Genomic DNA, 26,693 nt, shown 5'->3' with positions numbered 1-26,693 from the left:
GCTAACCATTTTTAGGCACATGGTGATGACAGAAAGCAATTTTGACTGATTTTCACCAGAATAATTACAAGGTATTTATGTCTATTTATGATAGCCAAAACTTTATAAGGTACAGGAAAATATAGAAGTGAAAGGAGAAGTAAAAAATGTGTGTAAATAAAGTGAATAGGTGGGTTAAAGTATCAGGCCAGATATATATGTTCATGGCATCAGTAGGCCGTCATGTTTAAAATGACATAGCTTAAGCAGGATTTTTAAAAATGAGTGTAATTTGGGGTTATACACCTTGCCGTCAAGGGGTAATGTGCCGTGTGTGGCACATTACCCCGAATCATTTTATGTTTTAAGTTTTAATTTCATTATAATTTAAATACACTTACTTATTACTTTGTTAGTACCTATATTTTGTTATTATAGACTAGATACCTCGAAAATATGTTAAGAAGAATTTACGAGCAACTTGGACTGAAGAGGACCTACAAAAGGCTGTTAATGAGCACTTTAATGAGGAGAATAAAAGATGGGAACTTCCACAAGATGCGACTGGGATGCAAGACTTATTTAGGAGAGGAAAATGAAAAGGAACTGGTTGACTACATTCAGAGATTGGAAAAAAATGGTTTTGCATTAACCCAACATGACGTTAGACACCTCACGTGTACATTTTGTCATCAAGAATAACATTCTGCATCATTTTAGTGTTGAAAAAGAAGAAGCTGGATATGACTGGTTTCGATTAATCATGAAGAGACATAGGGAACTAGCAATTCGAAAGCACAAGGTGTTTCCATAGCTAGGTTTAAAGGAATGTGATGCTTATTTCAACATCCTGCAGAGTGTTTGTGTGCAAAACAATTTAGTTGATAAACCGAGACGAATTAGCAATATGGATGAATCGGGACTACAATTGAACAATAACCCAGGCAAAGTAGTTGCCAGTAAGGGAGCAAAGTCAGTTAGCTGCATGGCAAGTGATGAAAAAGGAGAAACTATTTCAGTGATAGCCTGCATGAATAGAGAAGGAAATTTCTTACCACCATACTGCATTTTTAAAGGAGAAAACAAGAAAAAGGAGGTTGAGGATGGTCTGCCACCAGGTAGTCAAGTAGTTATGAATCAAAAGTCAGCTTATGTGACAACAGAAATTTTCAAGAAATGGCTGCAGGATCATTTCATCTCACAAAAGGAAACAGGCAAGCATTTACTTATTTTAGATGGACATAGTTCATACTGTTCAGATGTTGAACTGTTGGATTTTGTTGCCCAAAATGACATCATGCTGTTATGTCTCCCAAGTCATACTACTCATTGGCTGCAGCCTTTGGATCGATCATTTTTCAAGCCATTGAAAACGTATTGGGAGCAAGCCTGTCAGACATGAGTGCATAATCATCCAGGTCGAAAAATCACCAGACGTCAATTTCCAGAGCTACTAAACAGCTTGGTGTAAAGCAGCAACAGTCAAGAATGGAGTATCTGGATTTCAAGCTTGTGGAATCATTCCTTGGAATTCAAAAATAATTCCAGACCATGCATTCATGTTGGATGAAACTGCCACAGTCCAAGAACCTGTAAAGACCTGAGCTTACTACTGCTGGGACAAGCCTTGTTAATAATACTCCTGCTGTTCCCAAATTGTTTGAAAACATTGCACCAATACCTATTGTTGCGAAACCCAGTGGTTTGTAAACAAATGCAAGCAGCACGCACAAGTTCTTACATCACCTGAAACTATTGCACAAATGCGTGGTAACAAAGGAACAAGAGCAAGAAAAACTGCTGAAATTCAACATCGCAAAAACCAAAGGAAAAGGATGAACTCTTGAAAAAGGAAGAAAAAGCAAGCTGCCCACAAACCATCTAGTTCATCAGAGAGTGAAGATGATTCTCCTCCATGTGATGATAATGAATCAGAATTGGATGACTCAGATTCATTTTGTACAAAATGCTGTAGGTCTTACACTGATGAAAAAGGACTGAAATGTGACTGGATCCAATGTGTGCTTTGGATTTGTGAGATATGCACGCCATCTGATCGTTTTTGTGAAGATTGTGCAGAGGTCAATTCATAAAAATTACTTACTTACCATCACTCATTACGTATCTTCACAATTAGGCATAGTTAGTTGTTAGTTACCCTTTTAAGAACAATGCCAACCATAAACATTTTTACGTGTGGCCATATTACCCCACTGTTGGGGGAATATGGCATTTTGACACTTTTTGATTTCATACTCACTTGCGATACATTTGCTTTGTATTTGACGAAACTACTATCTAGTATTGTAATTAAAGGTTATAAAAATACTTTCACGACTTTATTTTGTTCATACATTTATAATATAAAATTAAGTTGCCTTATTTCCCCAATTTACCCTATCTATACTTTAAGCATTTTTATTTCCTGAAAGAAAAACTGCTTACTCTACATGTCTAGCCAAGATTGCACTGTTTCCATCACTTCAATATTGTCACAAAACTGGAATCTTTTCATATCCTTTAAGTTCCATACTGACAGAACTCCAAGAGATTCAAATGAAAACTGTAGAGAGGATGTTCTGAAATCCAAGTTATGAAATATCAGTAGTTTTATATGATGCATGATCTAGCACTATTGTACTGAAATAAAATGAAAAACTCCCTTACTCAACAGAGTACATCTTTTTGTTTTCTGGTAAATATTTATACTCATTCATAAATAAACTTTTCTTTCAATAGTTATATGCTTCATCATACTTTTTCACTCAGTTGACATCATTACATAATATTTAATTATTTAAATTAAGTAAATACTTTAACTATAAATTTTAAATATAAAGAAACTGTCATTACCTTTTTTGAATCACCTAAGCTTCCAGCTTTCTCCCATACATATTTATTAGTACAGTTACTGCAGAAAATGGCTAATACAAAATCAGGTAAGATAAAAAAAATATTATTTAATATGAATTGTATATTTAGTCCAGTCCAGCATTAGAAAAATGGATGGATTTGGAAAACCACCCAAGAATTTGCCATTCAAAAAAAAAAAAAAAAAAAAAGCATTACAGCTGGCTGTACAGAGCAAAGATTTCACTGTAAGTAGTTTCAACAAAAAGCTACAGTACTCTGGATTGTGGCTTTTAAAAACCATTACTCAGATCATTATCTCTTGTGAAAAGGGTGTATTGTCTGTCACTCAACACTGGGAGATTTATTTCAGTGATGTGTAGCATATTATTCTCAGCATTTTTATGACTGTAATATGACTATCAGGAATTCCATCAAGCACTGGATCTCATGGTTGCCAGATTTGGGAGGATCAACTGTAACTATCTGTTTCTTGACAAACGGATAACAAGAAAATATTGTTAATACAAAAGTCATTTTCAGTTCCAAAAATATAACAATGCAAATTTCTTTCAATAACAAAAAATGAATGGTATAATTGAGCAACTATAAATTTCCTAAAGGAAAGAAGTCATGGCTATAATATAATAATATAAAGTGTGTTACAGTTGCCTGCACATTATATAATTTTTGCAGCTGTAACTCAAAGTAACTTACAGGAAAATATTAGATCTGTGGTTTATTAAAAATAGTTAGAAAGAAGCTTTAACTGACAATTGCTGCTATAAACTGAAGTCACTATGCAAAATGCCTTCTGCATCCAATACAGCAAAAAAAAAAAACTTTTCATTTTTTTTTTTCTCTTTTAGCCAACTAACCAAGTTTTGAATTGAAAATAAAGTAGTTATGGTCTCTCTCTCTCTCTCTCTCTCTCTCTCTCTCTCTCTCTCTCTCTCTCTCTCTCTCTCTCCCTCCCCCCCCCCAATGTAGCTGAACTGGGAAAAAATAAAGATGTTTTGAACAAAAGGTGTAACATGACAATAGCACTTAACTACAAATCCTTTATGACAGTATGGTGGTTTCACAACTTGTTGCTCATTTGAAAAGGTCTGGTTCACTTCCCATTGGAGATTGGGGGAATTCTTAAATGCTTCTTCAATGAGGGCTGACATCAGCTGATCTCAGGCATGAATTATTCTGGGTTTTTTCAGCCAATACAACAAGGAGATCAGCCCAGAACCCATGTACAGATATAATAGATGACAAACCCATATATGACTAGAGTACTACACAAACTGGAACACTATAGCCTGAATAGCCAATGCACCAAAAATCCCAATGTACTTTACTCCACATTTTTGTAAGCAACAGTTTAGTTTCTTGATCTTATAACGATGACAAACCTTACATTCGAAACATTCAATATGCTAAACTATTACTCTTTACACACAGCATTTCTGAGAGATGATCTGGTGTTTTTGGAAATGATATAACATCCATAACATCTTTATTATTATTATCATCATCTTTATTATGTTATCATTTATGACATCTATAAAGTAACAGTTTGATATACTGAATGTTCTGGATATAGTTTTTTCCAAAATATTTCTTCAATGAATTATTATTTTATTTTTTTTATTTTTTTTACTGCAAAAATGTGGAGTTAAGTGTTACTTAATTTCAAAGACAAAATCCTATTCATTACTACACTACAACTTTCACATACGTGTAAAAATCAATTATTTAAAGTTAAAAAAAAGTTTTAAGAATATAACTATTGCTATTATGAATAATATTTTTTTGGTTTTATATGTTCATATAATCACTGACAAGAGAGAAAAATTAATGAAAAATACTGTATTGTAAATGGATACATCATAAGTGTCTAATCATTACAAAACTTTGGCATGATTAAAATCTAAAGACTGCAAACAACCATCCAATTTATTTTGGCATGCATTTTTATAATGTAAGAATGCCTTTTATAAAAGATTAATGGTTATAAGATTAAAGTTTAAAAGATTTAACTGAAATTGAAAAATTATTTTTAATTTAGTTAATTGAAAACAGTAATGCAGTATTTTTTTTTAATGTGTATTTTAAAAAATGGACTTCAAAGAAAGAAAGAAGCACCTAAATATTGAGGGGGTTTTTTTCCGTCTTTTTTAAAATAATTATTGTCATTATGATATTTTAGTATTATAGTGCTTTTGTATTTATTGATAAAAAAAAAAATAAAAATCGATGAAGAATACTATTTGCAGTTTATATAATGCTTCTAATTTTGGATATCTCTACAAACATTCTCTGACTAATAATTGCTGTAAAAGTTCACTAATATAGCTAATCCTATATAGCTTAGTGTAAATGATACAGGTTTGAAATGAGCAGACCTTAAAAGTTTCATTATTCATAATGCAAATTACACTTCACCTTGCAATGCATTATATGTTTTCTTACACATGATTACTGTACCTCCAAATTTATGAGTTAAGATTTCATCCTTAAAATTTGTAGCCCTTCTTTCCAGTTATCAGAACTTTTAATGCAAAAATGTGGTTAACACAAAATGCTAGTGCTGCCACATATCATGTTAATAGGTTTCCACTGTATATTTTTATGAACAGAATAAATGCAGAATTAAATCAGTGTATCAGTTATTGCTCAGCTATACATTCTATATGGTGAAGAGGCACAGTTACTGATGCACCTCTTCTTGAGAAGTCTAAGATTGCACTGAATGCACTATACTTATGTAGATGGTAGAAAAAATAAGATTAAAACTTAATTTAAAGAAAATACAGTAATGTAATCATCTTATCATATGAACTGCAACCTTCCAAAAATCAGTTTATGAAAATTAAATTAATCAATCGTCATATGGATTGCATGACTCTATAAACCCTAATCAGCCATTTTATTGAACGTTTTTAGCTAATTTATTATTATTGTTTTTTTTTTTTCTAATTCCATTTCAATTGACCAGCAGTCCAAAAGATGTGAAGACTAAGCAAGAAGATTATCTACATAACTACTTTTATTAACTAATAAAATCATCAGCCTTAATCACAAAAAAATAATGATACAAAATATAAAGAATTTAAAAAAATCTAATTTTTATTAGTTTTATATCAGTTATTTTTTTTTTTCATTTGTACATCATCTAAAAGAGAGAGGGTGGCTAGTAAAAACCAGTAAAAACAGAATCTCAAGCATCTAAAGGAAAGATTCACATACAACTGAGGGAGCTATTTGTGTAAAATACTGATTTAACTAGGGTTCTAATGATAACTAAGAAGAAGAAAAAAAAAAGTTTTAATCAGTTTATGATTACAATCAATGTTCCATTTAAAGTGCATTGTTGTGCAACAGTTTTTTTTTAATCTATTTTCATTGACCAGCAGATCAAATGCTGTGAAATGAAAACACTACACGCTACTTGTATTAACTAATAAAAGTGGTCTTAACAGTAACTTAGGAAAATGGTTGTTTACAATACATAGATTTAAAACATGAATGTCATAATTGCACAAAGCTTTGATATCCATTTATTAATGATAAATGCTGCAATTCAGAGGTTTAGTTGCAAACATGCTAGTGCCTAAAAAGTTTAATCAAAGATGGATGTCAGTTTTTTGATGTGAATAATGTCTATACTGAGTCCCTACGGCGATCAGGCTGTCACGAAAAGTGAAACGCCTAACCACTGCTATATCTCCGAAACTAATAGACAAAAGTATAAACAATTTATATTTATTTTGTTGGGTATATAATGTCTTCGATGAATAAGCAAAAAAAAATTTTTTTTTTAATTTTGATATTTAATATAATTTTTTTCGAAAAAACTAAAAAGTTCACATTTTGGTCATATGCCATTGCGCCTTGGTTACTTTCACTCACAATAGCAGTGATGCAACAAGTACAATGCATGCACCCAAGAAAACTCAATTGTATGCAACAAGTTGCATACAATTAAGCAACAAAATTGTTGCCCTTTGAGAGCTCTACAAGGATATATAACTAGATTTTAAATCAGGTTTTTAGTTTTCGAGAGTTGAACAACTCGTTAAAGTAACTACTTCATTCAGTTACTTCACATTTGTCGAGCAGTGCGGTTGTGTTTCATTTAGTTAAGTTGTGATGATGCCGAAAGTTACATCAACTAAATGTGTCCAAAGATTTCGATAAAATCACAAATCAAACACATTCCTCAACTTCGTGGAATCAACATTCGATCTTAAACTCACATCAGATCCTACAAAATCTACTACGTGTGGTTAATCATGTATCGACTTGGGCTTCAATCGCAATGTTAATAGTTTGAATTGTTTCACCTATGTATCCTACTTTAGTTACCACAAACCTTTATTGCTGATTGTAAATGAAAATACTGAATAAAATAAAACTGATTTTATTAAGCTTAAATTATAATGGTGGATCTGTTATTCACGGATCCACCTTCGGGTCCATGGAGCTAACGTCGATTTTTTGTTCTGGAAATCCTAACTGTATCCACCAGCTATGAGTATCCAATAAATCTCACAACTTAAGCTTAAACCTTACATGCAGTTAAGTGTGGATTATGCATTACTCGATGTTGACATTGATGGGATCCTTATGTCTAATCTTGTGTGTAAGCTGTACAGTATCACTTAAGAACAACACCATTCCAGCGCCATCTTAGTCGAACGGCTTTGTCTGCACTAATAATGACATGCAGGATATAATTAAAAACTTAAAATCACAAATACATTTTTCAGACATAAGAATTTTCATAAATTCACATGGGAAGCAAGAAACAGTCTATAATAGACTACATTATCATTAATGAAAATTTAAATAATAGAATTAGAGACATTGGAGTATTTAGAGGAAGTGAAATTGACAGTGATCACTGCCTACTAGAAAGTACTTTAAAAATAGAAAGAAATTATTTTATTAAAAAGAAGAAAATACCAACAAAAACCACTAAGAAATTAAAAATACATTTATTGTAAGATGAAAGCATTAAATTACTGTATGAAAATTGATTGAAAGATAAACTCAAATCATATGAGAGTGATAATGTTGAGGAAATCTGGTTAAACATAAAAAAATCAATTCTGGGAGCTGCTAAAGAAAGTCTTGGATATAAATCTATCAAAAATAAAAACTGGTCAAGAGCTTGGAATGATGAATTGAAACATAATTGATGAGAAAAAAAAAGGCCTATATAAACTGTTCCTACAAACCAAAGACCAACACATATAATATAAAAAACTTAGAGCAAAATTAGAAAATTAACCAGAAAGGTCTGACAAGATGCTGGGATAAATTTGTTAAATCCTTAAAAAATGATATCATGGGCCACCAGAGAAGAGATATTAAAATTAAGAAACTGCAACTAGATAGACACAAATGATCAAATAAAAACCAACTCCATTTCTCAAGCAGAAACACTATTTTTAAGTTTAGAATAGTGTTCAGAATCTAAACTATGGTATAGTCCTGGTACTAAGGAAGAGTAGGAAGATGAATCTGTGGTAACCAAAGATGAAGAAAATATAACAATGGAAGAACTGGACTTAATATTACAAAAATCGGAAAACCAAAAAAACCCAGGACCAGACAATTTAAGCAAACTATTTAAATATGGTGGCACCTTACTAAAAAAACGCACTATTAAAATTATTTAACATCATATGGCATAAGCAACTGATACCCAAAGATTGGGAAATGGGAATAGTAATCAATTTAGACAAAAAAATGCTGCAGAAATAACCCTAACTACAGAGGTTAAAAAAAAAAAGGCTGCAGAGGATAATACTGCTAGCAACTGAATCAAAGCTATACTCTAATATACTAAAGAATAAACTTAATAAATAATTTTTAGAAGAAGAACAATATGGGTTCAGAAAAGGAAGAAGTACAATAGATGCCATTTTCTCATTACAACAAATTTTTTAGAAAAGAAGAGAATTTAATTTACCAAGATTTCTTCTATTTATTGATTATGAAAAAAAAAAAAGCAAATGATAATGCAAACAGAGAAAAACTTTGACAGATTTTACATGAAGAAAATATAAAAACTCAACTCCAGAAAGCAAGACAAGCCTATATAAAAATTCAAAAGTTTGCATAAAATATTCTAATGGTCAACTATCAGACCCAATTAACACCAATAAAGGAGTCAAACAAGGATGTGGACTGTCACCAAATTTATTTAATATTTACATTAATAAAATTATTAAAAAATGGAAACAAACAGTTAATAATTGAAACAAACAGTTAACAATGGAATACAGCTGAACAACAGAATAAAATCCAAACTACATTATATGCTGACAATCAAGTTATAATTGCAAAATCAAAAGATGAACTAGAGACAGCAGTTAATGAACTAAATAAAATAGGCAAAAAAATAGAGATGAAGATCACATCAAAAACAAAATCATTGGGACTATGTGGAAAAAAACATACAGAGTCAAAATTGTTATTGATGACAAAATAATAGAACAAATATCTGATTTTACTTATCTGGGAAGTTTAATATCAAATGAAGGGAAAGTTATCCATACTAAACTACAAAAATATAACAAAATGAATGGAACAATTAAATGCCACTTCAGTAAAAAATATAACTGAAACAAAATTACAATTGCACAACATTACTTTAAAATCAGTCCCTTTTACAGTTATGAGACTTGGGTGATAAATAAGAAAGATGCACAAAAGCTGGAAGCAGCAAAAATATGATTTTTAAGATCATTATTAGGCTTTACAAGGTTAGACCATGAAAGAAATTCAGATATTTAAACATAAAACGGTATCCAGATATTCAAACATAAAAAGGATCAGAAAAAATGGATCAGTCACATAGAAAGAAAGAAAGAACCCAAACAGATCCCAAAATTAGCATTTAACTACAAACCTACAGGCAAGAGCGATGTGAGCTGACCAAAACAACGACAGCAAGATCAAAACCACCTCCAAGAGCTACAACAGAACAGGTCTTAAAAGACCTAAGCCAGATCAAGTTCATGATGATGAACAATATTAATTCACTTCAAAATATTTGTACAAAGAATGCTATTGAAAGCCTTATTTGAATTTTCAATTCATGTCAATGAAAAACTAGGACACAAGAGTAGTGTCCATGGCAGTATAATAGCTATCACTGACCACCCATTTGTAAAGGTTGGAGTTTAATTCTTGTCATTGGCCAGACTAATACTAACAACTTTTTCACAGGGGTACTAAGTTATCTGATCTTATATAAAGTGTGTACAGTTTTACCCATAGTCTTTCCTCCCACCAAAAAAAAAAAAAAAAGACAAACTAAAAATACATTCTTCTATAACAGAAAATATGCAAACAGGGTAGACAACAGCAAGCCATCAAATGATGGCTGCATAAGTCTCATGACATATGATTGAACATAGTAAGCAAACTAATTCAGACAGAGCTGAAGCTAAAGATGTTCAACTGGTAATTTGAAATTTAAGAGAAATCTAAACCAAATTTGTTATTTGCCATATTTTTAATGGTAACTAAAAATATATTGCATTTAGGTTAAGATTTTACTGATGGTTTAATCTTGGTCATATCCAATTTAACAGTGTACACAATGATAAATTTGAACATAAAATTAGCCAAATGTTTATCAAAGTACGCATGGTTGCAGTTCATATGCGCGCTGAGATTATTGCAATTTAGAATAACAGAACAAAATAGTCAAATCAGATCTATACTGCTGTGGCAACCAAACAAGATGATTAAGATCTCATCCAGTAATTATTAAAACTTGCTAGATGAAATATTCCACCAACTACATAATAGATATGTGCTGATATTGACATAGATCGTATTAAGACCTACTAACATTGCATTTAGTTATTCATTGCATTAGCTATTATAACAAATAAAAAGTAACAGCAGATGAAATTAATATACAATTTCCTAGATAGCAAGAGAAAATAGTCACATAGGGACATCCAACAAAAGCAATAGAGATATCAACTGACAGTGACATCCAGCTTGGTCATACAGCAACAAATAAAATCTGACAAATACAAAAATTTGAGATATTTTACAATATCTAAAGTATGTATACAGTGAAGTGACTTCTTATCATCACAACCCAATCCAAATACTGTTGAAACAATAGTCACTTTGTTATATATTCTCATACTGGAATACAGTATCATCTTGAACCACATTTGTTTACTTACTTAGTCTGATATTAATAAAGCTATACACAAAATTCAAATATCAAGTCATTATTTTAAGCACTGTATAAATAAAGTGGTGAAATCCCTGATATATATTATTGTTGTCTAAAATGAAGCTTTATAAAATATACACACATCTCTACTTTTGTGGTTCACAATTCCACTGAAATGAATCCTTGGGAGATAAAATAATCCCAATCATGGAGGAAAACTATTTGTTTTAAGGCATTCGTATAATATGGGACATCATGGTGTTGGTGGAGAACTCAGTAGCTTCAGTGCCTATATGAACAAAACATAATTAAATTCTAGCTAATAATTTACTAACCTGCGCATATATATAAGAAATCTAATAAATATAAGATCAATATAAGATAAAATAAATAAAACACAAGAAATATACCTCACTGCCAAAGTTGTGATACAAAAAAAAAAAAAAAGATATAAAGCATTTCTTTCATATAGCTTGATGCAAGAAATTATTATGCATACAAAAAAAAACAGTTATAAAATATATAAAATGTTCCTCCTGTTATTCATTCTCAAAAGTTCGTTGTAAAACTATACTATACATATTATAAACTATACTAAAGCTACATACTTACTAAATAGAGAAACTACATACATTACTAAAATGTAAAAATTTGTATTATTTTTTTAATAGGTCTGGGAAACCAGATTAACCTGGATTAACATTGGGGATATGAGTGCATACCACATGCTAATAAACCTATACACGACCTCAAAAAAACATATGTCCCATTATTAACTAGTGTACTGGTATATCAACTGCAATAAAATGCTCACAATGAAGTTGTAAACTCAACCAGCTGTGGTGAATGTACTGCATATAAACAGAAATTTATTTATTATACTTGACATGGCTAGTAAAAAGTCCTATGTGTTAGAGATTACTTTCAAAAGTGACATACTGCTAAAAAGCAGTTTTGTTTTAATCATCAATTACAAAGAAATGTGTAACCTTTTTTTATTTTTCACAAAGCACAAAAATTATACTGAAGTCTGTAAAATGCATTTTCTTAGGTCAGCTTTTCTGTTAGCAATATTTCCACAAAACAGGGGTAAAAGAGGGGAAAAAATAATAAAAATAAAAGTGAGTGAATGCAGAAACTACATTTCTGCCCGAAATTAATAACTTAGCCCAACTCAGTAAAGTATCAATAAGTTCCTCACAACACCAACAAGAGTTTCTCACATCACCAACAGAATATCTGAAAGGGCCATAGGTACTTTCAGATATTCTGTGGATACAAATCACATTTTACAGTTCTCAGAGTCAGAGATGTAATTTTTCACAATAGCTTGATTTTAAAAAATATTTTGGTGACCAATAACAAAATAATATGTTATTATTATAACTGAGTGAAAATTTCATTACTATAAGTATTACCATCACTGATACCTTTATAAGGATGCACAGGTAAATGTGGTAGCACCAAATCTGTCTTCCTAGACTATTGAATAATTTCTCTGGATAAAATATTCAACTACAACTATAATTCAGTACTTGAGAATTTCTCATTAAATCTGTCAAGTTCTAACTTGTTTATACAACCAATCTTATAAACAAGCCAAAAAATGAAATAGCTTAAAGAATATTATACCTTGACTATAAAGACAAAGAAAACACAAGTTCTAAAGCATTAACTTCTATTTTTTTTTTTTTTTTTTTTTTTGGGTATAAATTCTATACAAAGCATTATTTGGTATTATTAAATCTATGCAGAATGTGTATTCAACAACACCCTCTGTGACTTATCCATCGTTCACAAAATTCCCTCTCCAGTTAGTCATGGACAGCAGTATGAAATTGTGAAGGCAAGCCATTCTAATGAAAAAACTCCACTACATCTGAAAACATGCTTCTGATATTGGCCACTGCATAATTGCTTGACATTTCAAGATAACTCTCTCCAGTAAGAGTGGAGTGCCACTGAATCTCTCAAGTCTGAAAATCCTACAAGAAGAGATCTTTCTGTAAAGTGAGGTGAGGATTTTTACTGACCAATCAACAGAGCTATGATGATTCAAATGTACACTTAGTTTGAACATGGCTTCGTCTGACCATAAATGCATCTTCAAAAGGACTGATTCCACCATTTTTTATGACAGGTTCACTCGCAAAACTGTGTTTGTTGATCTGGATCTTCCCATATTGCATGCAGTGAGGTCTAAAAAGCTTCAAATTCATGTCCTTTAAAAGTCTTATAGCCCTAAATTGATTCATTTGCAGTTCTAAATTGATTCATTTTCACTTCTGTGGGAAATGCTAAAACGCATTTGTGATAGCTTTAAAATTTTTGATACTTCCTTAAGTCCTTTTCCTCTAATTTCTTGTTGTTTTGATATTGTATACAATATCAAACAACAAGAAACACATTCCTCAAATTTATCACATAGATGGGTTATTATTAGACAAGTTGTTGTTATTATTTGTTTTTTTAGGAGCATTAGCAACTAAGGCCATATTGCTCCGGGGATATGTGGTGGTCATTACCTGATCTTTCCGCATCCTCCGTATTTAGTGGATCACGGGCTCAAACCCCGGTCTAATCAAGAAGTGTGTGCTACACACTGCTGCTCCTTCCCAATATAAGTAGCCTTATAGTTCTAGTTACACTGGTTTTTTTTATTTTTAATTTAGATACAGTTTCTGTAGATTACTACTTAATATATGTAAAACCATTGTTTCGTTCGAATCTCGCAGCCATTGTTTTTGTATAGAGCACTGCTGCTCCTGCCCACCTGGCTACGGAGGTGCCATTAGACAAGTAAGCATCCTCATTCCATATTGTCTTTCCCATGCATGCTGAACCTCTACAACATTTTCAAATTTCCAGTACTACATAAGAAACTCATTTCTCTCATTAAAACTTAATTATTAAAACTTAATAAAATTTGTGTAATATTTTTTCAGCCAATCTGAAAAAAATATTATACAAATTGATCATCTAATTGGAAAATTATGGATCATTAAAGTGTGTATATACATAGTTCTCAATCTCCCTGTCAAGGCCAGATTTAAACTTGCTGTGGCCCTAAGCTATAACATATACAAGGCCCTCCTCCCTTACCTGTGACAATATTAAAATAAGGATTTTTTTTTTAAGATGGAGCGAGGCTCCTTGTAATGTGAGGGCCCTAAGCTGTAGCTTATTTAGCTTATGTGTAAATCTGACCCTGCTCCTTGTACATATTTATATGTGTGACCCCTGAGACACACACATGTGTGTATATATGTGTATGTGTGCATGTGTATAAATACACACACACATATATTGGTCCTTGAGGTTGTTACAGACATTCTCTCAGATATGCCAGACAAGCTGTCATGCTACCTGGGAATCTAAAACGCTGATGGAACTGATATTCAGCTGACATTCAAGTAGACCCAATTTCGGCAAAGTCCGGACGGTCTGTGACAGCCAAATCCTCTGCTTGCACCTTCACGATGGTGGGACTGAGTGTAATCCTGGATATAACCCCCATGCACAAGCACACAGTGGGTGACCACCCAAGTATGAACCAACATAAGCAGGGGTCGAGGTGTGGCACCCAAACCACATGGAGGAATGTCACCCCTCTGCGTTACCAAGCAATACTAGGTGGTAGATGACTCTCATTAACTGGTGCAATACCACCACTTTGCTTATTGGAGGCTTGAAGTGGTAGAACCCATGTTTAGTCTCCAGAGCTACGTTCCGGTCAACCCTTCCCCCATCTCTTAAATCATGCAGTATGACTGATGACTTTTGAGGTTATGATGAACATCATGGTGAGATCCAATCTTCCTTACATTTCAGGGGCATAGCTCTAAAACGGTGTTCGCAGGCCAGCCGCTAGTTAGTACACCAGACCGAACCTATTGGTAACTCTTTAGGAGGCTTCCGGATCAGTTAATGTATAATCTTGCTACCTCTACTCAGCCAGATAGTGAGTGGAGGTAGTCTGAGTAGTGTGTATGTGGGGGGGGGGGCATTGTCGAAGCCACGTTATGTCAAGGATCTCGGTATATTCTTACCATGTGTACGGCATATCCAAAAATTTCATTACTTCATACAGAATGTCCCACCTACTTTTTCTTACTATTGAATACACCACGAATTGTCAAACTAATAGAGTAAACATCTGCGAAAAGATCTAAACCTCACAAACACTTCCTAATCCATTTCACAAATATACGCGGTCTCAATTCTAATCTCAACGATGTCCATTTCCACTTAGAGTCTGCCAAACCCCATGTACTTTTTCTGACAGAATCTCAGTTATCGGTTGATTTAACTACTGCTCATCTCAGTTGCGCAAATTATTCGCTGTGCAATTCTTTTCGCCTCAAAGGTGGTACTTGTGCATATGTCTGTTCCGACATTCCCTGTCAGAGTCTTGGTAATTTGGAATCTCCTCTTTTCGATCTTCTATGGCTTAAAATCTCTCTACCTCATTCTGTCAAATTCATCTGTTGTCTCTACCATTTTCCCAACTCCACTAATCACTTGGAGCTCTTTGACTTCCTCTCTTTGCAATTTGATTTTCTCCAGTCCAACTTTCCAAACAGTGAGGTAATTTCCCTTGGTGATTTTAATGTTCACAACTCAATGGCTTCTGTTTTCTAGTCACACTAACCCAGCTTGTCGAGATGCTGAGGCTTTTGCAATTACTAATGACCTTGCACAGATTGTTCATTTACCTAGAAGAATACCGGGCAATCCTAACCATACAGCGAACACATTTGATCTCTTTTTCACAAACAACCCTTCTAAGTACACAGTCAAAATGAGTGGTCCTTTAGGTACCTCCGATCACAACTTAGTGATTGTCTCTTCTCTAATAGAGCCTTTATCTCATGGCTATGCCCAACCTCGTGTTGTCTGACATTACAAGAATGCAAAATGGGATGAATTGCAAGATTTCTTTTCTTCTTTTCCTTGGTCGGATTACTGTTTCAAAATTTCTGATGTCAACATTTGCTCAGATTGTGTCAGTGAAATTATTCTTGTAGAATGGAATCCTTTATTCCACTCTCCACTTTAAAATCTCATCCTTTATCTAAACCTTGGTTTTCCAATAAATGTGCTAAGGCTGTTCACAAGAGAAGAATGTTGCATATCGTAATTGGCTTGTTTCCAAGTCTTCAGTTTCATTTTCTGCCTACACCAAAGCTCACAACAATTGTAAAGCAGTCATTAATCAGTCCAAACTAGATTTTGAACAGGCTACAAGTAGAAAACTTGTTTCTTGCCCTAATGGTAGCCGAGCATTCTGGTCTCTTGCCAAAACTACTGGCCACAACTTTTGCCCATCTCTGCTCCCACCTCTGTCAAAACCAGATGGTTCTGTTGTCACTTCAGCTAAGAATAAAGCTGACCTGCTAGCATCCCATTTTTCTTCCAACTCATGTATTAATGATCTTGTTAAAACACCTCCCACCATTCCCAACACGCTCCATTCGATGCCTACATTCCATCAAAAGGATGTCAGAAGGATTTTGAAGAATCTCGATGCTAAGAAAGCTCCATGTCCTGATCGTATTTCTCCACTTGTTCTCAAAACCTGTGCTTCTGAACTTACTCCTGTTCTTTGTCGCCTTTTTTCACTTTCTTATTCCAAAGGTGTTTTTTCTTTTGCTTGGAAGTTTGCTCATATCCAGCCAGTTCCTAAAAAGGGTGACAAGTCCCTCCTTTCCAATTATTGTCCCATTGCAATTACTTCTACTCTTTCTAAAATAATGGAGAAATCAATTAGCCGCCAACACTTAAACTACCTAGAAACCTTCCGTCTGATCAACGATCGCTAGTATGAATTCCATCAGTGTCGATCCACTGGTGATATTCTGGCTTACGTTACCCATTTATGGACAACTTCAATGGAAAAGTTTGGTGAAACGCAAGCAGTTGCTCTTATTATCTCAAACGCTTTCGATCGTGATTGGCATAAAGGTCTTCTAAACAAGCTTCGATCTTATGGTTTGCCAACCATTTTTTTTTGTAATTGGTTATCCAATTTTCTCTCTGATCGCTCACTGCTGGTTTCCCCCAAGGTTCAGTTCTTTCCACCACTCTTTTCCTCTTGTATATTAATGACCTTCTTCCATTGACTGGTAATCCTATCCACAGTTTTGCTGATGATAGCACATTGCATTCCACTTTCCATTGCCCTGCTCAATCAGCTTCAACTTCTCAAATATCCACTACCAACTACTTAAATGCCAATCTCCAGGTAATTCTCCAGTGGGACAAAGACAACTTAGTTGATTTCAATCCTTCTAAAACTCAGTCTTGTCTTATATCTCGAAAAAAGGATTCTTCTGCTCCAATGCTTATCTTTGGTGATACTCCGATTTCTAGGCAAAATGATATATCTCTTTTGGGGATTACCTGACTTCTAATCTCTCTTGGCGCAAGCATATTACAAATATTGCTTCCTCTGCATCTAAAAAACTTGGTTTTCTCTTTCGCTCTCGGCGTTACTTTTCTTCCGAACAGTTGTTCACTCTTTACATATCGCAAATCCCCCCCTACCATGGAATATTGTTTCCACATCTGGGGCAGTGCCCCAAAAACCTCTCTCAGGCTTCTAGGTTCCATTCAGAAGAGGGCAGTTAGGTTAATTAATGACTTATCTCTAACAGTCTCTCCACTCACTGTCTCATAGACGCACTGTTTCTGCTGCATGCCTTTTCTACAGATACTTCCATGGGCACTGTTCTTCTGAAATGGCTTCTATAATTCCCGCTCTCTTTCAAAACAGTCCGAACACGAGCCGCCACCAGCAAACATCCATTTACTGTACAACTTCAAACTCACAGAACCAACTTTTCATCTTCCTCATTTATTCATTCAACTGCCGCTTTCTGGAACAACCTTCCTTCATACGTATTTCCTGAAGATTACAGTTTTGAGTTTGAGTTTGATTTGGGTTTTATTGGCGCATTAGCAACTTAGGCTATAATGCGCCAAGACCAGGTCATGTATAAAAGAGTATACTTTCAGTGACCTAATTAATTAGGTCACTATGTCAAAAAATTTAGCAAATGCATAAAAGGTAAATCAACAAAATTTCACAATAAAATGTAAATTTTATATATAAGCGAAAACGTTTATTGATTTTAAAAAGCTAAAAACAGCAGACACGTGGTCATTGTCGGATAAAATCTGGCTGAGTGTATAAGGCTCAGCCAGATGACTAAAAGCGGTAAAATAAAAATCACGTTCAGGGGTAAAACGTGGACACACGGTTAAAATGTGATAAATAGTTAAAATGGTGCCACAGTTCTCGCACATAGGACAGTCATCTGCCCTCAGCAGAAAAGCATGTGTAAGATGACTGTGTCCTATGCGGAGGCGAGCTAAAACAACTTCCTCTCTGCGGTTCCTGCGCAGACTAGACTGCCAATGTCCGATTACAGGCTTTATCTGATAGAGCTTGTTTGTGACTTGCTCATGCCAAGATTGTTGCCATTGGGAATTAATCTTTTGGTGTATTATTTGCCTGTAGTCTGTATAAGGGACTAACAGGCAATACGTGTTTTGGGGTTCTGGTGATCTGGCCGCAGCATCAGCCAGTTCATTTCCCCTGATCCCAATGTGGCTTGGGATCCAGCAGAAACGGATATCGAGTGAACTCTCAAACAAAGAATGTAAAGTCTGCTGAACCCGGGTCAATATTGGATGAGGATTATGTCTCATCCCCGATAAAGCCTGCAGTGTACTTGAAGAGTCAGTGTACACCATACATCTTTGATGCTTCCGGGTTTTAATGTGGTCCAAGGCTAGCTCTATAGCATACAACTCAGCTGTATATATGCTGCATTCGAGGGGAATCTTCCCAGATATAGTACAATCTGGAAAGACAGCAGCAGATCCTACAGACAACTCTGACTTCGAGCCATCAGTGAACACAGGCAAGAAATCAGAGTAATCGGATCGATGGGCAGCATAGAGTTGTTGGTAGACAGAGGACGGAGTTATGGCTTGACCCCAACGTTTTATGGAGAAGTCACATGATGGTAAGCGAGCATGCCAGGGTGGAAGTAGATGCCTTGGTGACTTTGCAACATTGTCTACCGTAATGTTGAGCTCTCTGAGCAGATCTTGGACACGGATGCCAAAGGATCGGTTAGCAGTCTGACGGGTTTTATAAAGCGTTTCCCATCGTGGCTCAAAAACACAAGCCCACGTTGGGTTGTCTGGCAGGGATTTTAGTTTGAAGGTATAGTTTAGCGACAATTGCTTTCGTCGGAGCAATAGTGGTGGTTCACCTGCTTCGACGTATAAACTCTGGACGGGAGATGTTCTGAATGTTCCAGTTGCAGTACGGATGGCTTGGTGGTGCAGTGGGTCTAGCCACCATAGTACGCTATTTCTAGCCGATGCGTACACTTGGGACCCATAGTCTAATTTTGAACGAACAAGTGTACGATAAAGACGCAGTAAAGTGCATCGGTCTGCCCCCCATTTATTTGAGGAGATGGCACGAAGGAGATTCAATCCCCTCGTGCACCTTGTTCGCAGTTGACGGATATGTGGTAAAAATGTCAACTTCTTATCGAATGTGAGACCTAAGAATTTTGTCTCAGGTACTACTGGAATGATGTGTTGTCCAAGTTTGAGTTCTGGTTCAGGGTGAAGGTTCCGTTTGCGACAAAAATGTACGCAGACGGTCTTCTGTGGTGATAGCCTGAAACCATTAGCCATTGCCCAAGTTTTTACATGGTCAATGGCATGCTGCAATTGTCGTTCAATAACCCTCATGTTGCATGACTGACAGAAGATGGTAAAGTCATCAACAAAGAGGGCGCTGTTTACGGTTCGAGGAAGTTGTTCAGTAATAGAATTAACTTTGATAGCGAAAAGCGTAACACTTAACACTGACCCTTGGGGGACTCCTTCTTCTTGACAAAAAGATTGAGAATAAACAGAGCCGACACGAACTTGGAATGACCGGTTCAATAAGAAATTTTTAATGAAGAAGGCTAGATGGCCCCTCAGACCCAGATCATGGATATCCTTTAAGATTCCAAATCTCCAGGCCGTGTCATACGCTTTTTCGATATCAAAGAAAATTGACACCAGGTGTTCACGTTTAAGGAAAGCATCTCGGATAGATGTTTCCAGTCTTATAAGATGGTCAAGTGTTGACCTGTTCCTTCGGAAACCACACTGAACTTTGGAAAGGAGGTCATTCCCTTCTAAATACCACATGAGACGGGCATTCACCATCCTTTCCAGGATCTTGCACAAGCAGCTTGTCAAAGCAATGGGACGGTAATTACTCGGAGATTTTGGATCTTTTCCTGGTTTTGGAAACGCAAGCACGATTGCCTTATGCCAGGAGTCCGGAAACTCATCTTCAAGATAAACTCTGTTGTACAAACAGAGCAACTGATCCAGAGATTGAGACGAAAGATGTTTTATCATCTCATAATGGATGTCATCCGGCCCTACGGCACTCGCCTGGGATAGTGATAGTGCCGCTTTCATTTCCCATTCAGTGAAGGGTTGATTGTATGCTTCACAGTTCTTTGATGACAATTTCAAAGGTTGCCTTTCAACATTTTGTTTGAGGGCCAGAAACTCAGGGTGGTAAGATGTTTTGGCAGACACTTTAGCAAATACCTCCCCAAGAGTATTTGCAATTGCAGTTTGGTCTGCAATTGCAGATCCATTATACTCCAGAATCGAAAAAGGGTGGGATATATATTTCCCCTTCATTTTTCGGACTTTATCCCACACAAGCTTAGATGATGAAGCCTGATTGATAGAAGATGTGAATTTGATCCAAGATTCCTTCTGACTCTGACGTCTTACGTAACGTGCTTTCGCACGTGCACGTTTGAATGTTATTAAGTTATCTGCGGTGGGGTACCGGCGAAAAATACCCCACGCCTTGTTTTGAGACTTTCTTGCTGCAGTGCAATTGGAATTCCACCAGGGTTTTGGAAATGGTGGAAACCGAGACGAAGTCTTTGGTATTGCAATTGCCGCTGCTAGGACAACAGCGTCTGTAATGTACTTTACCGCGTCATTAATCGGTTCCTTGCTGACTGTGTTGATATCAAATAATGCTAGATTTTTGAAGGCATTCCAGTCAGCGTGACCAATCTTCCACCGTGGCATCCTGGACGGGTGGCATGGTCTCCCTTTACAAAGGGTGGATATCACGGGGAAGTGGTCACTGCCATAAATATTGTCTTCAACCTCCCATGTACACATGGGAAGGAGAGAGGGCGAGCATATAGAGAGATCGATCGCGGTAAATGTACGGGTAGGCATGTGGCAAAAGGTGTTAAGTCCAGCATTTAGAAGGGCCAGGTCATTGTTTTCAAGCATGTGCTCTATAGTCCGACCCATTCCATTAATGTCTACACTACCCCACAGAGTATTGTGTCCATTAAAATCCCCTAGTAACAGAAAAGGTGGCGGCAATTGTCTAATGAGATCATCAAGGTCTGCCTGGGGGATGTCATTCCCAGGTGGCAAATAGATGGAACAAACAGTTAAAAGAAACCCTACAGTAACTTGAACTGCTACAGCCTCTAAGTTGGTGGTAAGTGGTGTAGCTTGAAATGGGATGTGGTTACCCACAAGGATTGCGACGCCTCCGTGGGCAGGTCCATCCGCATCTCTGTCTTTTCGTATAACGAAAACGTTACGCAAGTATGGGTCCTCATTTGCCTTTAAATACGTCTCCTGTAAGCAAAAGCAAGTAGGCTCATGCTTACTCAGGAGCGCCTTGATGTCGTCACTATTTCGACAGAATCCACGACAATTCCATTGTAGAAATTTAAACTTTCCCATTATTTGGATTTGTTGGGTCCATCAGGTGGTTTCCGAAGGGCTGAGGGCTTCATTTTCTCAGTCCTGGCTTTATCTTTCTTTGGAAACACAGGTCTTTGGCTTGTGTCCATATCTTCTTCTGCAAAGATTTCCAGAACTGGGTCATCCGATACCTCCTTATCCTCGACATCCATTGTTTCTCGTATTGCAGGTGACCCTTCCGATGTTTGCACCTTTACTTTACCACTTGGTTTTGGTAGTGGTGGAGCATTAGGAGGTACGGAAATAGGAGTGGCAGCTGACTGTGTTTTTTGGGTGGGCTTTTGTGAATGCAATAAATAGCGTGCAATCGGAGTAAATGACTCTTTTGGTGGTATAGTCATCTCCGTTTGTGTACCGATGGTGCACTTTGCAGAAACCTTCTGGGCGTATGAAGGTTTCCCACTATTTATTGGTTGAATGCGTTTTCTGGCCTCCTGATAGGATATGTTCAGTTCTGTTTTTATTTTTTGAATTTCTTTCTCGTCCTTCCACTTCTGGCATGCTCTAGAATAGGCAGGGTGTTCTCCTTGGCAATTTATACAAATTGGTTTGGAAGCTGAACACTCCTTGCTCTCGTGGTCTTTCGTACCACATCGAGCGCAGGCAGGATTACCACGACAAGCTGTTTGTGAATGGCCGTATTTCTGACATCTAAAACACCTCAGTGGGTTCGGAATGTAAAGCCGCACTGGGCAGTTTAAGTAGCCTGCCTTAATGGAACTTGGAGGCCGTGGGGTGTTAAATGTTATGATGAGAACTCGGGTAGGGACGAGATTCCCATCCTTCCGCATTGATATTCTCTTGACAGCCGTCACTCCTTGGTCTTTTAATTCAGAGCAGATCTCTTCTTCAGAAATGTGAAGAAGATCCCACTCTGAAATGACACCTCGTGAAGAGTTCAATGTTTTGTGGGGTGTTACGCTAATCGGTATTCCCCCTATGGATGTCGCGTTGAGGATTTTTTCTGCTTGCTTCGTGCTTGAAGCTTCGACTAAAAGATCGCCAGAACGCAGCCGTTTTACGGTTTTCGGTGATCCAGCCAACCCTTCTAATCCTTTCTGGATGAAGAAGGGTGACATCTTCCCAATTGACTGCTCTCCGATAGAATGGAGAATGAGGAATAGCGGTGTTATAGATGGTGTTTTATCCTCAGTTCTGGCTCTTTTGGCATTGTTGGTGTCAGTATTATCGTCTCGGTTAGGTAGGGGCCTTGTTGGGGCCCCAGAAGAAGAATTTAAATTACTCATATGAGTAAAGAAAAAATGTCTGATGCCTAAGTACCTCACCCACCACGGAGCCCTACGAGGGGGCGCCCATCCGTGAACTAGCAGGTACTGCGTACACGAATGGGACGCCGAGTTCGCTTAGAACACCATACCCACGTTACCAATAAGTCTTTATCCCGTCCCAGGACCATAGGGAGGGAGACTTATTGGAACGCAGTTGACCCTAGCAGTATAATACCACCCGCCGATTGATCCCAGTCGAGCCAGTCCGGGACCACCCGTCTCGTCGAAGCAGGGGCCAAAGTGGTGTATTGAAGCTGGGCCCCTCAACCACCAGGATCCCCCTTTCCGCTTCCACGGGTCGCGGCGCACGGCTGCACACGCCGGATTCCAACGATGTAACCCTGGAACCAAGGTATGGGCGTTAGATCCCAGTGATGCTAATCTGGAAACCCAGCAGCATTGAAGATTACAGTCTACAGAAGTTCAAATCTAATGTCAACAAATATCTTCTTTCATCTTCTCAACCTCCAACCCAAGCACATGGTACTAAGTACTATCAGTTCTAATACCTCTCGTGTTTGAGGTTTTCATAACACACACACACACACACACACACACACACACACACACCTATATAATACACCATAGATAACTCTTAAGAAACTACAATGGTAGCGTGGGAGGCATCATTTGCCCTCTATCTCATATTGTGCTCTTCCTCCACAATGAGTTGCCATGGTACTGCACTACCTCGAATAAGTAATGCTTTACTAATAGAAAGGACTATTAGTTACTTAATTGCAGTGAGTACCACCACCCAGACTGTTGCATGTTATGTGAAACCATGCTGATTAAGGTATAATTATAATGGGTTTTCATTGAATGCATATTAGAGAAACAGTCTATAAACAAATTATAATAAATCTATACACAATTTGCACTTGATAGCCAATTAAAAGGATTTGAAATTAAAAATATTGCAAAAATTTTATTAATAAAAAAGGTAACATCATGAGAGATGAGAAAAAAGCTTCATTGTTTATTTAGATATTTCAATAATAAAGTCTGGTAAAGTTGTCTCTTCTTTTCTCGGTATATAATTCTTAACATCAAATTCCATCTTGTAAAATTTGCAGTATCTTGATGCTACATTCAACATCCGGATCTCCATTCATAATCACTTCGTAGGCCATGTCAACCCCCCCCCCTCCCCAAAAAAAACTTTCTCCAATTCTTCTGTTGAAAATTCTTTTGGTGCCACTTCAGAATTGTTTTCCTATTCTTCATATGCAGTTTGCTTGTCAGTTTCAAGAGAGTTGCATCATCTAAGTAAGTGGTTTTCAACCGGGGTGCTCCAACAACATTCCAGGGGTGCCATTTAATTTGGGTTTAAGTTACTTAAACATTATTTTTTTTTAAATTTAAGTATTAATTTCATTATAAAAAGGTACATCCTTATAATCATATTATTATAATAACTATCATATAACATTTTGTTTAAATATTATATATATAAAGAGAGAGAGAGAGAGAGTTGGATCTAACAGGCAGAAAACTGAGTAGGGGTGCCACAAAATAAAATTAATTAACTAAGGGTGCCATTATTGATGTAAGTCATTTGCTTGTGAGTCAGTGCAGTCACATACATTGGCAGTGTTCAAAGTTTCAAATCCCAAGTCTTTTCCGATCTTCACAGTGTTTTCGGCAATTGCCTGAATTTGCGATTCAAAACCAGTGAAATCATTTGCCAAATTAGCATTAGCATTAGTAGAGGCATTTGATGCAAGAAAGCAAGCTTATGCAGCATCAGCCAAAAAAAAAAAAAAAAAAAAACCACTTCCACTTCACCCATCTGTTCGTTCAAAATAGCTAAGCCTTAAACTTATTTAGGCTATCAACCTCCACGACAAGGGATGGAAGTCTGTTCCACCAAACAACCACCCGCTGGCTAAAGGCAAATTTCCGCACGTCTATCCTACATCTGTCTTTCCTCAATTTGAATTTATGCCCTCTCAGGTGATTATTCTGAGCTAGAGGAAGAATCCCATCAGCATTGAGCATGCTCAAACCATTCAAGGCTTTATACACCTCTATCAGATCACCTCGCTGGTGCCTAGTCTCCAGACACTGTAATTTGCAAAACTTAAGCCTTTCTTCGTAAGAGCACCCCTTTGTTCCATTCACTAATCTTGTTGCCCTTCTCTGTACTCGTTCCAGCAGCTCTACATCCTTCTTGAAATGAGGCCTCCAGACCTGTATACAGTACTCTAGGTGTGGCCTGACCATTGCCTTATACAAGGGAATAATCACCTCCTTATCCCTGCTGGAAAAATTCCTGTATATCATTGACAATACTCCATGAGCTACTCTTGCAGCCCGTCTGCACTGATCAGAGAACTTCATATCTGTCTGCACAACCACCCCGAAGTCCCTTTCATTCTCTACCACTGTCAGTGTAGTACCACAGAGTTGATACGTTGCTCTGGGGTTGCTGTTTCCCATGTGTAGTAGTTTACATTTGTCAATGTTAAACTTCATTTGCCACCTCTCAGCCCATCTGCTCAACCTTTCCAGATCCTGTTGCAGCAGCAGCATAGTGTCAGTAGTGTCCTTGACAACCCTGCCAACCTTTGTATCGTCTGCAAACTTGAACATTAAGCTTGATATACCATCATCAATATCATTTATAAATACAGAAAACAATAATGGACCCAACACTGAGCCCTGAGGGACTCCACTAATAACATTAGTCCACAATGAGCAGTGTCCATTGATTACCACTCTCTGTCTTCTCCCCCTCAACCACCCCTTTATCCATAGCAGCAATTTGCCTCCAATGTCACACTGCTCCAATTTGTGCAGCAGTCTTCCATGTGCGACAGTATCAAAAGCCTTTCTAAGATCCAAGTATATAATATCAAAGCTATTCCCTGCATCCAGTTATTTTGTGACTGCATCATAGTATCCAATCAAATTGGTCAGGCAAGACTTCCCCTTAACAAAACCATGCTGTGTCCAAGCTATAACTGAAGTCTTGTCTAAATGATCCTGTAGTGCTTCTTTAACCAGTGCCTCCATTAATTTTCCTGCAACAGAAGTTAAGCTCACAGGTCTATAATTACTTGTGTCAGCCTTTGATCCTCCTTTGTGAATTGGGGTCACATTTGCACATTTCCAGTCTATGAGTACCTCCCCTGAGTCCAAGGAAGCTCTCATAATTATGGCTAAGGGTTTGCTTACTTCCTTTGCTGCCTCCTTTAATATAGCTGGATAGATCCCATACACCCCGGGTGCCTTTCTTGTGTTTATCTTCAACAATTTCTCCTACACTTTACTTCCAGTTATTTCAAGATTCTGTAGCTTACTGCTAGAGTTGAATACACCTCTGGCATTCCCCTCGCTGAATAACTCCTCATGTGTGAATGTCGATGCAAAATATTCATTTAGTTTGTTAGCTACCTGAGCAGGATCGTCAACAGTTGACCCATCAATATCAAGTTGACCCAACAGTTGACCCATCAATATCAAGTGGACCATCCCCTTCCTTCTAGAGTTTACATAAGTAAAGAACTCTTTGCTCTTTT

The 26,693-nt window shown here is 36.6% G+C and overlaps 2 protein-coding genes across 2 annotated transcripts in view; one reads left to right on the top strand and one right to left on the bottom strand.

The window, feature by feature from the left end:
- Window positions 1-886: 886 nt before the first annotated feature.
- LOC150088633 (uncharacterized) lies at window positions 887-1,381 on the top strand. The gene has a single exon (XM_090370275.1). It carries the CDS (start codon window positions 887-889, stop codon window positions 1,379-1,381), a length of 495 nt encoding a protein of 164 aa, XP_090226401.1.
- Window positions 1,382-11,273: 9,892 nt separating this feature from the next.
- Window positions 11,274-26,693, bottom strand: part of LOC150088632 (zinc finger FYVE domain-containing protein 21-like) — an 85,061-nt gene continuing 69,641 nt past the window's right edge. The window contains exon 7 of the mRNA XM_090370273.1: window positions 11,274-11,324. Within this exon, the coding sequence (XP_090226399.1) occupies window positions 11,289-11,324 (36 nt within the window). The 3' untranslated portion in view covers window positions 11,274-11,288. The remainder of the gene's footprint in view (window positions 11,325-26,693) is intronic.

This window comes from Mastigoproctus giganteus, chromosome 3, assembly GCF_048544385.1.
Source record: "Mastigoproctus giganteus isolate SK-2022 chromosome 3, ASM4854438v1, whole genome shotgun sequence".
In the NCBI taxonomy this organism is placed as follows: domain Eukaryota; kingdom Metazoa; phylum Arthropoda; class Arachnida; order Uropygi; family Thelyphonidae; genus Mastigoproctus; species Mastigoproctus giganteus.
This window is presented reverse-complemented; position numbering and strand designations above follow the sequence as displayed.